The sequence below is a fragment of the Salvelinus alpinus genome, chromosome 7 (genome assembly GCF_045679555.1).
Source record: "Salvelinus alpinus chromosome 7, SLU_Salpinus.1, whole genome shotgun sequence".
NCBI lineage: Eukaryota > Metazoa > Chordata > Actinopteri > Salmoniformes > Salmonidae > Salvelinus > Salvelinus alpinus.
Genome location: NC_092092.1, coordinates 31,219,814 through 31,233,935, shown reverse-complemented (window position 1 = coordinate 31,233,935; position 14,122 = coordinate 31,219,814). Strand labels below are relative to the sequence as shown.

Below are 14,122 nucleotides of genomic sequence, written 5' to 3'. Positions count from 1 at the left end.
ACCACCTTAATATTAGAGATCGCACACCACCTGTTAACACAGAGATTCCCTCATCCTTGTTCAGCCACTCAGTTCTTCAGATTACGTAGCTAGCTCGTCCAGTTTATTCTCCAGTGATTGCACGTTTGACAAGAGAACAGAGGGTAGAGGCGTTTTATCCACTCGTCGACGTAGTCTCGTCAGCAAGTTTCAATATTGCATGCGCCAGGTGATGGACAAACTAACAGTGAGAGCCATGCACAAAAACAGACGTTTTGAAAACTCTGTTTAACAATAACCGGTCAATATTTTGCCTAAAATTTCCAGCGGCATAAGGACAAACATAGCGGACAACCGGTACAGTCAGTTTAGATATATAGATAAGTATACCTTCAAATTAGCATTTATTCAACATTCTGACTTGTAAAGCTGCCGCCATAGAATTAGGAATTTGAATACTACAATGGTCATTAACCCAATAATGGTCAGACATGTTGGTCAGGGAGTTTGTCAACAATGCCTAAAATGAACACCCGCCAAATGAGCATAGATTTTGGAATTGCCGTGTAAGATGTCTATTTCACCAGCCATGTTGGTGGGTGGTCAGGGTACCACAGTGCAAGCATTTCACTTGCATTTGCAAGTGAAATGTCATGTACACATTTATGGAAAAATAAATTCTGCACTAGTTTGCGTTACTGTATTTTTCTTTCATAGCTTATTAAAACAAAAACAAAAAATGTAATATAATATATATATATATTAGTTGAAGTCAGAAGTTTACATACACCTTAGCCAAATACATTTAAACTCAGTTTTTCACAATTCCTGACAATTAATCCTAGTAAAAATCCCCTGTCTTAGGTCAGTTAGGATCACCACTTTATTTTAAGAATATAAAATGTCAGAATAATAGAAAGAATGATTTATTTCAGCTTTAATTTCCTTCATCACATTCCCAGTAGGTCAGAAGTTTACGTACACTCAATTAGTATTTGGTAGCATTGCATTTAAATTGTTTAACTTGGGTCAAACGTTTTGGGTAGCCTTCCACAAGCTTCCCACAATACGTTGGGTGAATTTTGGCCCATTCCTCCTGACAGAGCTGGTGTAACTGAGTCAGGTTTGTAGGCCTCCTTGCTCGCACACGCTTTTTCAGTTCTGCCCACAAATCTTCTATGGGATTGAGGTCAGGGCTTTGTGATGGCCACTCCAATACCTTGACTTTGTTGTCTTTAAGCCATTTTGCCACAACTTTGGAAGTATGCTTGGGGTCATTGTCCATTTGGAAGACCCATTTGCGACCAAGCTTTAACTTCCTGACTGATGTCTTGAGGTGTTGCTTCAATATAACCACATCATTTTCCTCCCTCATGATGCCATCTATTTTGTGAAGTGCACCAGTCCCTCCTGCAGCAAAGCACCCCCACAACATGATGCTGCCACCCCTGTGCTTCACGGTTTGGATGGTGTTCTTTGGCTTGCAAGCCTCCCCCTTTTCCTCCAAACATAATGGTCATTATGGCCAAACAGTTCCATTTTTGTTTCATCAGACCAGAGGACATTACTCCAAAATGTACGATCTTTGTCCCCATGTGCAGTTGCAAACCGTAGTCTGGCTTTTTTATGGTGGTTTTGGAGCAGTGGCTTCTTCCTTGCTGAGCAGCCTTTCAGGTTATGTCGATATAGGACTCGTTTTACTGTGGATATAGATATTTTTGTACCCGTTTCCTCCAGAGTCTTCACACGGTCCTTTGCTGTTGTTCTGGGATTGATTTGCACTTTTCGCACCAAAGTACGTTCATCTCTGGGAGACAGAACGCGTCTCCTTCCTGAGCGGTATGACGGCTGCATGGTCCCATGGTGTTTATACTTGCGTACTATTGTTTGTACAGATGAATGTGGTACCTTCAGGCGTTTGGAAATTGCTCCCAAGGATGAACCAGACTTGTGGAGGTCTACAATTATTTTTCTGGGGTCTGGGCTGATTTATTTTGATTTTCCCATGATGTCAAGCAGAGGCACTGAGTTTGAAGGTAGGCCTTGAAATACATCCACAGGTACACCTCCAATTGACTCAAATTATGTCAATTAGCCCATCAGAAGCTTCGAAAGCCATAACATGTTTTCTGGATTTTTCCAAGCTGTTGAAAGGCACAATCAACTTAGTGTATGTAAACTTCTGACACACTGGAATTGTGATACAGTGAATTATATGTGAAATAATCTGTCTGTAAACAATTGTTGGAAAAATGAATTGTGTCATGCACAAAGTAGATGTCCTAACCGACTTGCCAAAACTATAGGTTGTTAACAAGAAATTTGTGGAGTGGTCGAAAAACGAGTTTTAATTACGCCAACCTAAGTGTATGTAAACTTCCGACTTCAACTGTATATACACACACACACACACACACTAGGGGTGAAACGGTTCACAAAACTCACGGTACGGTACAGTGGTGTCACGGCTCGGTACGGTTTCAATACATCGACAAAATAAATGCCTGAGAAATATGTCATTTGTATTTAGATTTTCCCTTTATTATAATAGTAAACATGGGTAGCTCGAATTCCCAGGAGCAGATGGAAACAAAGGGACAACAAAAAACAGCAGTGCCTGCCTTAAAACATGAAATAAAATATTCATGTAAAACAGAACTTCAACAAGAGTGCATACTGTAGTCCAGCAGTATATCAAAATGAAGTCGCATGGCAGTACCTTGAACAAAACCACTTGAGACTGGTTACTTGGCACAGCCAGGTAGCGCCTTGCTAACATGGCAACATGAGGGTATATTAACTCTTTGGTCTTCCACCATGTAAGTGGATCAGCATCCAGGGGAATACAGTCCAGTTCCCTGTAGGTCACCTCCTATGACCTTTGACTTGGTTCCCTGCTCCTGGGTCGTGAACAACTCCCCAAAAAGCTCAGCCATGCCAGACTTCTTTTCTGGTGGAGAACCCCTATCGTCTGTCGTCTCTGGAGAGGGATTGGCTCCTCTGGTATCTGTGGCTTGACCCTGCAGAATTAAATTAGATGATACTTGCTACCTCTGAAGTGGCTTTAAAAATATGATTTGTTAGAAATATATATCAGACACTATGACAATTTTTACTTTATAATTGTTAAATCACTAATTAATAAAACAATGTCACATTAACAAAATAAAAACAATACCTGTATATTGGTCACAAGCTCTGCTGTGATGTCATTGTAGACTCTCAGACGAGCAGCAGCATCCAGGTGCAGCAGAGACTTGAACCGGGGGTCCAAAGCGGTGCTCTTGCGTAACAAGTCTTGGACACCAGGGTCAGCATATCTAGGCTCCAGGTTAACTCTGATAGCAGTCTTGACATCCCTTACTGCCGGTTCATCTTCATCAGATGCCACCATTGATTTCAGCATCATTGTTTTCAGTGCTTCAGTGTTGACTGTTTTGAGAGGTTAGCACACTTTCCTCTGCACTCTTAACATCATTTTCAGACAAAGTCCCAATATCTTTGACATTCTTCCTGACAGCTTGATCAGTCAGTGTAGAATACACCACAACTTTCTGCTCAAGGTTTCTCTCAACCATGTCATGGCTTGAATTCCATCTAGTAGGGACATCTTGGATTAGTTTGTGGTTTGGCAGCTCCAGCATCTCCTGTTTTGTCTTGAAAACATGTGCAGCAGTTGTGCTTTTACGAAAGAAGGATACCACCTTCCTGATCTTCGCTGGGAGGCGAGAGACTAGATTCACTGACATTGCTTTTTGAGATGCAGATTAATAACGTGAGCAAAGCATCCTATCTGTGGCCCCAATCCAGCTAGTGCAACTGCATTTACAACATTTCTAGTGTTGTCAGTGGTCACAGAAATCATTGCATTATCCCTCTCCAACTTCCACAGGCAACTACTTCCCTTAGCTCTTCCCCCAAGTTTACACTGGTTTGACTACTCTCAAGGAGACGTGTTTGAAGGACATGGCTTTTTATCTCACGCTCTGCCGTAATGAAATGAGCTGTTACAGTAAGGTGAAAAATCATAATCGGCCGACCTCTACCCGAGGTGACTTATTGCTATTATAAACTGGTTACCAATGTAATTAGAGCAGTAAAAATAACTTGTCATACCCGTGGTATACCTGATATACCACGGCTGTCAGCCAATCAGCATTCAGGGCTCTAACCACCTAGATATATACAGTACCAGTCAAAAGTTGACACACCTACTCATTCAGGGTTTTTCTTTATTTTAACTATTTTCTACATTGTAGAGTAATAGTGAAGACATCAAAACTATGAAATAACACATGGAATCATGTAGTAATCACGAAAGTGTTAAATCAAAAATATATATTATATTTGAGACTCTTCAAAGTAGCCACTCTTTGCCTTGACAGCTTTGCACACTCTTGGCATTCTCTCAACAAGCTTCCCCTGGAATACTTTTCCAACAGTCTTGAAGGAGTTCCCACATATGCTGAGCACTTACTGGCTGCTTTTCCTTCACTCTGCGGTCCAACTCATCCCAAACTATCTTAATTGAGTTGATGTCAGGTGATTGTGGAGGCCAGGTCATCTGATGCAACACTCCATCCCTCTCCTTCTTGGTCAAATAGCCCTTACGCAGCCTGGGGTGTGTTGGGTCATTGTTCTGTTGAAAAACAAATGATAGTCCCACAAAGCACAAACCAGATGGGATGGCGTATCGCTGCAGAATGCTGTTGTAGCCATGCTGGTTAAGTGTGCCTTGAATTCTAAATAAATCCGACTGTCACCAGCAAAGCACCCCCTCCTCCTCCATGCTTCACGGTGGGAGCCACACATGCAGAGATTATCCGTTCACCTACTCTGCGTCTCACAAAGACATGGCAGTTGGAAACAAAAATCTCAAATTTGGACTCACCCGACCAAAGGACAGATTTCCACCGGTCTAATAAGTCTCTTCTTATTATTGGTGTCTTTTTAGTAGTGGTTTCTTTGCAGCAATTCGACCATGAAGGCCTGATTCACGCAGTCTCCTCTGAACAGTTGATGTTGAGATTTGGGCAGCAATCTGAGGTGCAGTTAACTCTAATGAATTTATCCTCTGCAGCAGAGTTAACTCTGGGTCTTCCTTTCCCGTAGCGGTCCTCATGAGAGACAGTTTCATCATAGAGATTATGGTTTTTGCGACTACACTTGAAGAAACTTTCAAAGTTCTTGAAATTTTCCGGATTGACTGACCTTCATGGTTGGTAAAACATCTCAGTGGCTGGTAGATTTCTTAATCCACCAGCCACCAAAAGCTTAGTTTCAAAGCCCCGTTGGTCAACCATGATTTTTCCAGTGCTGTGATAAGATTATCTGGCTAGCTTACACCGTTTTAGAGGAATGATTTCATAAATTGGTAAAACGTTACTGCCAATATGCCAACATTCCATTCAAACAATGCAGTCAATCCACAGCCATATACTTGCTGAAATCAGTTGATGATAAGACTTAGACAAGTTGTAAATGCAACAAGCACTGATATTGTATCTAATAACATATGTAATAACACAGATCTCCAAGAAAACTAACATTTCGACATTCATGTCTGTTTACATTAGTCTTAATTCAGAAAATGTGTCTAAAACCCGTATAAACTGTATTCATAAATTATATGACAATATTTTAGGTTCACATTTTAGGTTCACATGCCTTACTTGTATATTTCTGCATAAGTAAAATCAGGAGTATGCCTCTACTGTCATTCATTCCAATTAGACTGGTTTGGATTTCTCCCTGACCAACATGACTGCAATTTTGCCCAATTCTTGAACTAGTAACGTCTACGAACGACATAGCCCTCTAGTAATTAAATAGGATCTCTATGGGTACAGCACTGTTCTGTATTTTGTTATCTAGCAACAAGTGTGGAGTTAGAGTTCATGATTCAGTTACTACCGTAGCCGGTGATGTGATTCAGATACTACCGTAGCCGGTGATGATGGCATCTTGACATGCCCCTCTTCCATCCACACAAAACTAGCTAACGTTAGCCTTACGTTTAATAAAGTATATTCTGTACAGGCTCACACAACGCCCTTTTCTAGATAACGATGACAATTCAGTGTTTGTTTACCGTGCTCGGGGACAAAGTTAGAACAGTAATGTTAAAGTTAACACCTCAATATAGTATTTATCTATAGCTAGCTAATGTTACTGTTACAAGCTAGCCAACAACATTGTTGAACTACACAAAGCGATTTCCGGTTACCCAGTTTCGTCTTAGTTACAACAGATTTCATTTCTATGCAATCAGTATCAGTAGTTAAGCAAATTATCTACCTGTTTCTTCTATCTCTGGGTCGGAATCTGCCTCTGAATCGTCTCCATAATCCGCCAAAGAGGAGAGAAGTGCACTCTTTTTGCCGCTCGCCATTTCTCCACCGGTCGCACAACAAAGACGTCACTTTCAGCGTCGTTTTTGAAAAGGGTATGCGTATTCGGAGCTCTGGGAAATGTAGTCAGAGATATTAGAAAAGGCCTAGTTACGAGTCCCATTATGACAATTATTGGCGTAATCTATGACGCTCCGCCAGTTAGTAGAGCTCTTTTTAGTTTATCAAAAACACTGAGTTAAATAGGATAATTTAGAAATGTGGAGCTAATGTTGTAAACCGTGATTGACCACACACTCCAGCACAGTAGGTGGCGGCATGCACCTTAAACGTTTGTTTGCGGACCACCATTATATCATAGAAGAATGTTACCTACGCCTCTTGGAGGAGGGAACACAACAACCTGCTACAACTCAACAGTTGAAAAAAGGTATGTGATTGTAGGTGCGGGTAAGGTAGGAGAGGGGAACTTTAACTTGTACTTTCTTTGGTTCCGTCCAGCCACTATTCCCCACCTTACCGTGCGAAGGAAGAATAAATTCCCTGTAAACCCACTCAGCCCAGTCAAAACTGTTCGCTGCTCTGGCACCCCAATGGTGGAACAAACTCCCTCACGACGCCAGGTCAGCGGAGTCAATCACCACCTTCCGGAGACACCTGAAACCCCACCTCTTTAAGGAATACCTAGGATAGGAGAAAGTAATCCTTCTAACCCCCCCCCCCCCCCTTAAAAGAGTTAGATGCACTATTGTAAAGTGGTTGTTCCACTGGATATCATAAGGTGAATGCACCAATTTGTAAGTGGATAAGAGCGTCTGCTAAATGACTTAAATGTAAATGTAAACAGTAATATTCTCTGCCTCTGTCATCCTTACCCGCACCTACAGTCACATACCTTTTTTTTCCCTCCGTGGGGAGTTGAGTTGGAGCAGGGTGTTGCGTTCCCTCCACCAAGAGGTGTACATAACATAATTGGGGCTCATCTGGGATCATTAAACCCACAGGACTCCACTGCTCTGAGCTCTCTGTGATTGGTGATTGAGGTGTGGTGGTAGGTTGTGAGTTTGGGTGACTTGTTTAGTTTACGTGTGTTCAGTAGGCTGCTGTGTACAAAATGGCTGCCTCAGCCATCTCCAAGTTTATTGAAGCGCCCTCTGTTGATCGGTTGGTGGGGTTGCATAAAGTAGACCTTTGCACCATAGCTGACCATTATGGACTCTTCGTCCCTGAGATAGCCCTAAAGGCTGAGCTTTTGGTGCTAGTCAGGGATGGTTTAGTGAGAAAACAAATTTTCTTGTTGAAAGATGAGGAGAGGGAGGCTTCAGGAGAGGAGACGGGTAGACCTTCCGATGCCAAGTCGGAGGACGGCACGGAGGAAGAGGTTGCTCGTACCCCCTTTACATTGCCCCGATTCGACCCTTTATCTTCCGCGTCGGGTTGTTCAGACGGGACCGCTAGGCTAAAGGTGAGGCTGACCCGTTTGGAAATGGAGCAAAAAGATAAAGAGCGCGTTAGACAGATGGATTTTAATTTAGAAATTAGGAAAATGGAAATAGAAGCCGACATGGAGGTGAGGATCCGACAACTGGAGCTAGATGCTGGCTCCAGTGCGAATCCACAGCCTGCCCATCATCAAGCCCACTTCGATGTAAGTTTTTAAAAAATGCTTTAGTCCCTCCATTTCGGGGGTCGGAAGTTGATTCCTATTTCTCTGCGTTTGAACGTGTGGCTGCTGCGCTGCATTGGCCACTCAAGGTTTGGCCGCTCCTGTTGCAATGTAAATTGACTGGGAAAGCCCAGGGAGTAGTAGCCGCTCTCTCCCTGGAAGACAGTTTACAGTACGATATAGTTAAAACAACCGTGTTGCGGGCTTATGAGTTGGTGCCTGAAGCTTATAGGCAGTTCTTCAGGAACCACAAAAAACCCTCTCACCGTCCTTTTGATGAGTTTGGACAAAGAGTCTCTGTTTAATCGCTAGTGTTCAGCCAGCAAATCTAACACCTTTGCTGATATTCAGGAGTTGATGCTGTCGGAGGATTTAAAAGAAACCTGCCTGATAGAATTGTAGTTAATTTAAATGAACAGAAAGTGGCGACATTGGCCCAGGCAGCAGTGTTGGCAGATGAGTACGCTTTGACACACCAAACTGTCTTTGGTGCGCCTTGTTTTGAAGGCCTAACGATTACGCCATCAGTGCCTCGTTCGGGTTGCTTTTCCTCTGATGACCCTAAGTCTTCGCACGAAATCCGTGAATGTTTTTACTGTCACCAAAAGGGTCAAGTGATTGCGGACTGCCCGGTTTTGAAAAATAAACCGAAACAGTTCCTGTCACCATCCCCTAAATTAAAAAGCGTGGGTTTAGTCCAGTCTTTGGTTCGTCCGTTGGACCTACTTATTGATTCAGCATTTGGGAAACCGGATCCGATCTATGCTCCGTTTATCTCTGTCGGTTGTGTTTCCTTAACTGGAGAACAAGCGGATCAAAAGCCCATACAAATCTTACGAAACTCCCGGGTGGCGCAGTCAGTAATCATTACTGATGCTTTACCCTGGTCCCCTGAAAGGTATTGTGGCTCGCATGTCATATTACAGGGTATAGAGACAAAAAACGTATCTGTACCATTACACTGGGTCCACTTAGTGTCAGACTTGGTATCAGGACATTTCCGTGTTGGTGTGGTGCCTACACTGCCAGTAAAAGGAGTCACATTGGTACTAGGGAACGATATCGCTGCTGGTAAAGTGACTCCTGTGTTAGAAGTAATAGACAACCCAGAAATCAAAACTGCAGATGAAAAATTAGTTCAAGCATTTCCCCATGTTTTTCCGGCTTGTGTGTTAACCTCTTGACGCTAGGGGTCAGATTTTTTAACGTTCCCAAGGTAAACTGACTATTTCTCAGGTCCAGATCGTAGAATATGCATATAATGTACAGATTAGAATAGAAAACACTCCAAAGTTTCCAAAACGGTCAAAATATTGTCTGTGAGTATAACAAAACTGATTCTGCAGGCGAAAACCTGAGAAAATCTAACCCGGAAGTGATTTTTTATATTTTTTTATCTGTGTTTCCTGGCCCGTCTTTCTTCCATTTTTAAAGGGGTATCAACCAGATTCATTTTCCAATGGCTTCCTCAGGCTGTGACCACGCTTTAGACATAGTTTCAGACTTTTATTTTGAAAAACTAGCGAGATCTTTCTAAACTAGTCAGGTGTCCTCTGATTAGTTCCTGCGCGCGAGAGGTAGCTCTCCATTTTCTTTTTCACTCTTATTGAATAGGTTACGTTCCGGTTGAAATATTATCGATTATGTTTGTTAAAAACAACCTGAGGATTGATTATAAAAAACATTTGACATGTTTCTACGACCATTACGGATACGTTTTGGAATTTCTGTCGAACGGAACGAGGCTTTGGTTTTCTGAACATAACGCGCAACCCAAATGGCGTTTTTTTGTTATAAAAGTAATATTTATCGAACAAAAAGAACATTTGTTGTGTAACTGGGAGTTTCGTGAGTGCAAACATCCGAAGATTATCAAAGGTAAGCGATTCATTTTCTTTCTTTTCTGACTTTCGTGACCAAGCTAACCAAACTAATATAAGGCTAACTGTTCTAGCATTGATTGATACACTCACAAAAGCTTAGATTGCTTTCGCTGCAAAGCATATTTTCAAAATCTGACACGATAGGTGGATTAACAACAAGCTAAGCTGTGTTTTGGTATATTTTACTTGTGATTGCATGATTATAAATATTTTTAGTAATATTTTTGAATCTGATACGTTTGGGAATTTTCTTCTGCCTTTCAGGACCGGAACGAGGCTGTAGTTTTCTGAACATAACGCGCAACCCAAATGGCGTTTTTTTGTTATAAAAGTAATATTTATCGAACAAAAATAACATTTATTGTGTAACTGGGAGTCTCGTGAGTGCAAACATCCGAAGATTATTAAAGGTAAGCGATTAATTTTATTGCTTTTCTGACTTTCGTGAGCATGCTAATTTGGGGCTAGCTGTTCTAGCATTGATTGATACACTCACAAAAGCTTGGAGTTCTTTCGCTGTAAAGCATATTTTCAAAATCTGACACGATAGGTGGATTAACAACAAGCTAAGCTGTGTTTTGGTATATTTCACTTGTGATTGCATGATTATAAATATTTTTAGTAATATTTTGCGCCCTGCAATTCAGCGGTTGTTTAGGAAAATGATCCCGTAAAAGGGATCCGTAGCGCAGAGAAGTTAACTAGGGCACAATCTCAGAAGCTGGGAGATGTGGTGGATTTGTCTAGTTCCATTTTTGAGAATGTTGAGGTAGAAGGCAATGCACCGAGTATTCCTTCTGCAAGGCCAACAGTTTTTATGGGGGTAAAAACCAAGGCAGGGGAAAGCGAAATCGCACCCCAATTACATTACATTCTTTTGTCTGTCATCCCGAGAAGGTGATTGAATGTCAAAAGGGAGACACCAGTCTTCACAAGTGTTTTGCTTCGGTAATTTCCATTGAGGAAGCTAAAGCGTAAATGTGCAGCTCATAACACAGTTAGTGACTGGAGTGAAGTGTTTCAAGTGGTTGTTCCTACACCATTCCAACAGCATGTGCTGTCACTCACCCATGACCAGGCGTGGTCCGGACATTTGGGGATCACGAAGACTTATAACCGAGTCCTTCAACATCTTTTCTGGCCAGGTTTGAAGTCTAACGTTGTCCAATTTTGTAAAACATGTCATGTATGTCAACTCACTGGGAAAGCGAATCAAACAGTTCCTTGTGCACTGCTCTGCCCGATTCCTGTGGTGGGGGAACCGTTTGAAGGAGTGAAGGAGTGATAATCGATTGTGTAGGTCTGTTACCGAAAACCAGGTCATGTAACCAGTTCTTACTAACAATAATGTGCAGTGCTACTCGATGCCCAGAGGCTTTCCCTCTTCATACTATAACGGCTAAGACTGTGGTGAAGGCACTAGTGAAGTTTTTCTCTACGTTTGGAGTCCCTAAAGTAATCCAAACTGATCAGGGAACCAACTTTATGTCAAAACTGTTCTCAAATGTGTTAAAGACACTGTGTATTTCCCATCAGGTCTCCAGTCCGTATCATCCGGAGAGTCAAGGAGCCCTCGAACGCTGGCATCAGACGCTAAAGGCGATGCTACGCAAGTATTGCATGGATACCAGTACCGATTGGGATGAGGGGGTGCCCTTTGTACTATTTTCTATCAGGGAAACAATAAAAGAGTCCTTAGGGTTCAGCCCTGCTGACCTTGTGTTTGGACACACCCCACGGGGTCCTCTAAAAGTTTTGAAGGAGCATATCCTATCTCCTACACCCAGTAGCGTCCCTAGAAATGTGTTGGATTATGTCAGTAAGATGCGGGAGAGACTGCACGCCGCATGTGCGTTATCCCAAAAGTCTCTCTCCTCATCTCAAAATACATGAATTTACATTATGACAAAGAGGCTGTTGGCCGTTCTTTTGCACCAGGGGATCAAGTTTTAGTTTTGTTGCCAATCCCTTCCTCATCTCTGTCGGCATGTTTTTCTGGGCCATATCTTGTGGAAAAGAAACTCAGTGACACCAATTATGTGATAAAGACCCCAGATCGTAGGCGTTCTTCCCGTGTGTGTCATGTTAACATGCTGAAAGCATATTATATGCTTGACTCTCCAGACAGCTCCTCAGGTAAGCCGGTCCAGCCCGCTGTCTCCAGTGTGGCTGCAGTGGTGCTGAAGCCTGGCTGGGACCTAGAGGAAGATAAGGAGGACGGGTTGGAGTTACGCCATATGTTACAGCAGTGTGAACGTTTATGTAATTCAGAGATGCTGAAGAAGTTACCCTCTCAAATGGAACATTTGGATAACAATCAAACTAATGATCTTATCCTATTGATAAATAGTTTTCTCAATGTGTTTCAGGACGTTCCAAGTCGCACATCCATCTTGGAACATGACGTGGATGTGGGGAACGCTGCTCCTATACGCCAGCATCCGTACCAAGTTAACGCTAAGAAAAGGGAGGTAATGAAAAGTGAGGTAGCTTATTTATTATAGAATGACATGGAAAAACCCAGTAACCGCTTCTGGTGTTCCCCGTGTACTCTTATTCCTAAGCCTGACGGTACGTCCTGCTTATGTACGGACTATCGTCGCGTAAATGCAGTTACAAAGTCTGATACTTTTCCTCTACCTCGATTAGATGACTGCATTGATAGAATTGGCTCTGCTGCTTACGTTAGTAAGTTAGATATGCTAAAAGGTTATTGGCAGGTGCCTCTGACCTCTCGAGCTTCTGACACTTCGGCTTTCGTGATGCCTGATAACTTCGTACAATACACTATGATGCCCTTTGGAATGTGTAATGCATCTGCTACTTTTCCGCGCCTAGTTAACATTGTGTTTGCGGATGTGCCAAATTGTACTGCTTACCTTGACGCTGTGGTGATTCATTCGTCTACTTGGTCTGAACATCTCGCCACCTTGAAAAGTGTGTTTCAGCGGTTGGAGAATGCTTCTTTAACCCTCAATTTGGCCAAGTGTGAGTTTGGGAAGGCTACTGTGACTTACTTAGGGAAGCAGGTGGGACGAGGTCAAGTGCGCCCCATAACTGGCAAAGTGGAAGCAATTGTTGCTTTTCCTGCTCCCACGACTCGCCACCAGTTGCGCAGATTCCTGGGGATGGTAGGGTACTATCGTACGTTCTGTAAGAATTTTTCAATGGTAGTAGCTCCCCTTACATCTCTGCTTAGTCCCAAAGTACCATTTAAGTGGTCTGTAACTCTGTAACTATGCTTTTGAGTCCGCCAAAGCGCTACTTTGTAGTGCCTCAGTGCTTGCCGCCCCCAACTTTGACAAACCTTTTAAGTTGGAGGTAGGCGCTTGTATAGTGGGGGTGGGTGCGGTTCTCTTGCAGGAAGATGAAGAGGGAGTGGATGGGCCCGTCAGTTTCTTCTCTCATAAGTTCAACTCGTGTCAGTCAAGGTACTCCACCATTGAACAAGAGACACTGGCTTTATTGCTAGCCTTACAGTTTTTTTAGGTATATGTGGTCTCCAGTGCCTTGCCTGTACTGGTCTTCATGGACCATAATCCTTTAGTGTTTCTAAAGCAAATGTACAATCAGAACCGCCGCCTTATGCGGTGGGCTCTGATTGTACAAGGATACAATATACATATTCACTATGTGAAGGGTTCGATGAACGTGATCGCCGATGCTCTCTCACGGGTTTAGTAACTGGGGATGCGTGTTGGTTTAGTTGTTGCAAAATGGGAGTTTGCAGGTTTTGGGGTGGGTGTGTTACGTTCCCCAGTTTCTGTGTTGTGGGTTTGTATGTGTGTGTATTTCAGGAAATGGCTTCCTGGGGCCTGTTGCACAAAACTAGGATAAGGGATTAAGCCAGGATATCTTGGTGATCCTGGCTCAATTGATCCGTAATCCGGTTGCACTAAAGATGGATAGGGGGCAGGAGGATATGTTATGGTATAAATTACCATGGAGATTTATTCTGTGGAGCTAGCCTGCTCCAGACCAGGCTAAATTCCAGGATCTATTTAATCTCATCCCTAATGTCAGTCAGCAGTCACCACAAATGGAAACCAATAGTTATTTCACTGCTCACTATACATTGTTATCACATATAACTAGACCCACTGTTATTATTTAAACGTTTGTGATCATTAATTTCAATGATTTTGGATAAAAAATGATTTTTAGATGATGTTGCTATCATTAGATAATTTACAGTTTCCCATAGACTATAAGGCTATATATAAAATGATAGAATATTAGGGCCA

The 14,122-nt window shown here is 42.5% G+C and overlaps 1 protein-coding gene across 4 annotated transcripts in view; it reads right to left on the bottom strand.

Annotated features, from left to right (window-relative positions):
* The window catches only part of sap30bp (SAP30 binding protein), a 48,095-nt gene extending 41,669 nt beyond the window's left edge, over positions 1–6,426 (bottom strand). For all 4 annotated transcript variants that reach the window (XM_071409810.1, XM_071409811.1, XM_071409812.1 and 1 more), the window contains exon 1: positions 6,277–6,426. In XM_071409810.1, coding sequence (XP_071265911.1) covers positions 6,277–6,370 — 94 coding nt within the window. In that variant the 5' untranslated portion in view covers positions 6,371–6,426. The remainder of the gene's footprint in view (positions 1–6,276) is intronic.
* Between the last annotated feature and the right edge of the window lie 7,696 nt (positions 6,427–14,122).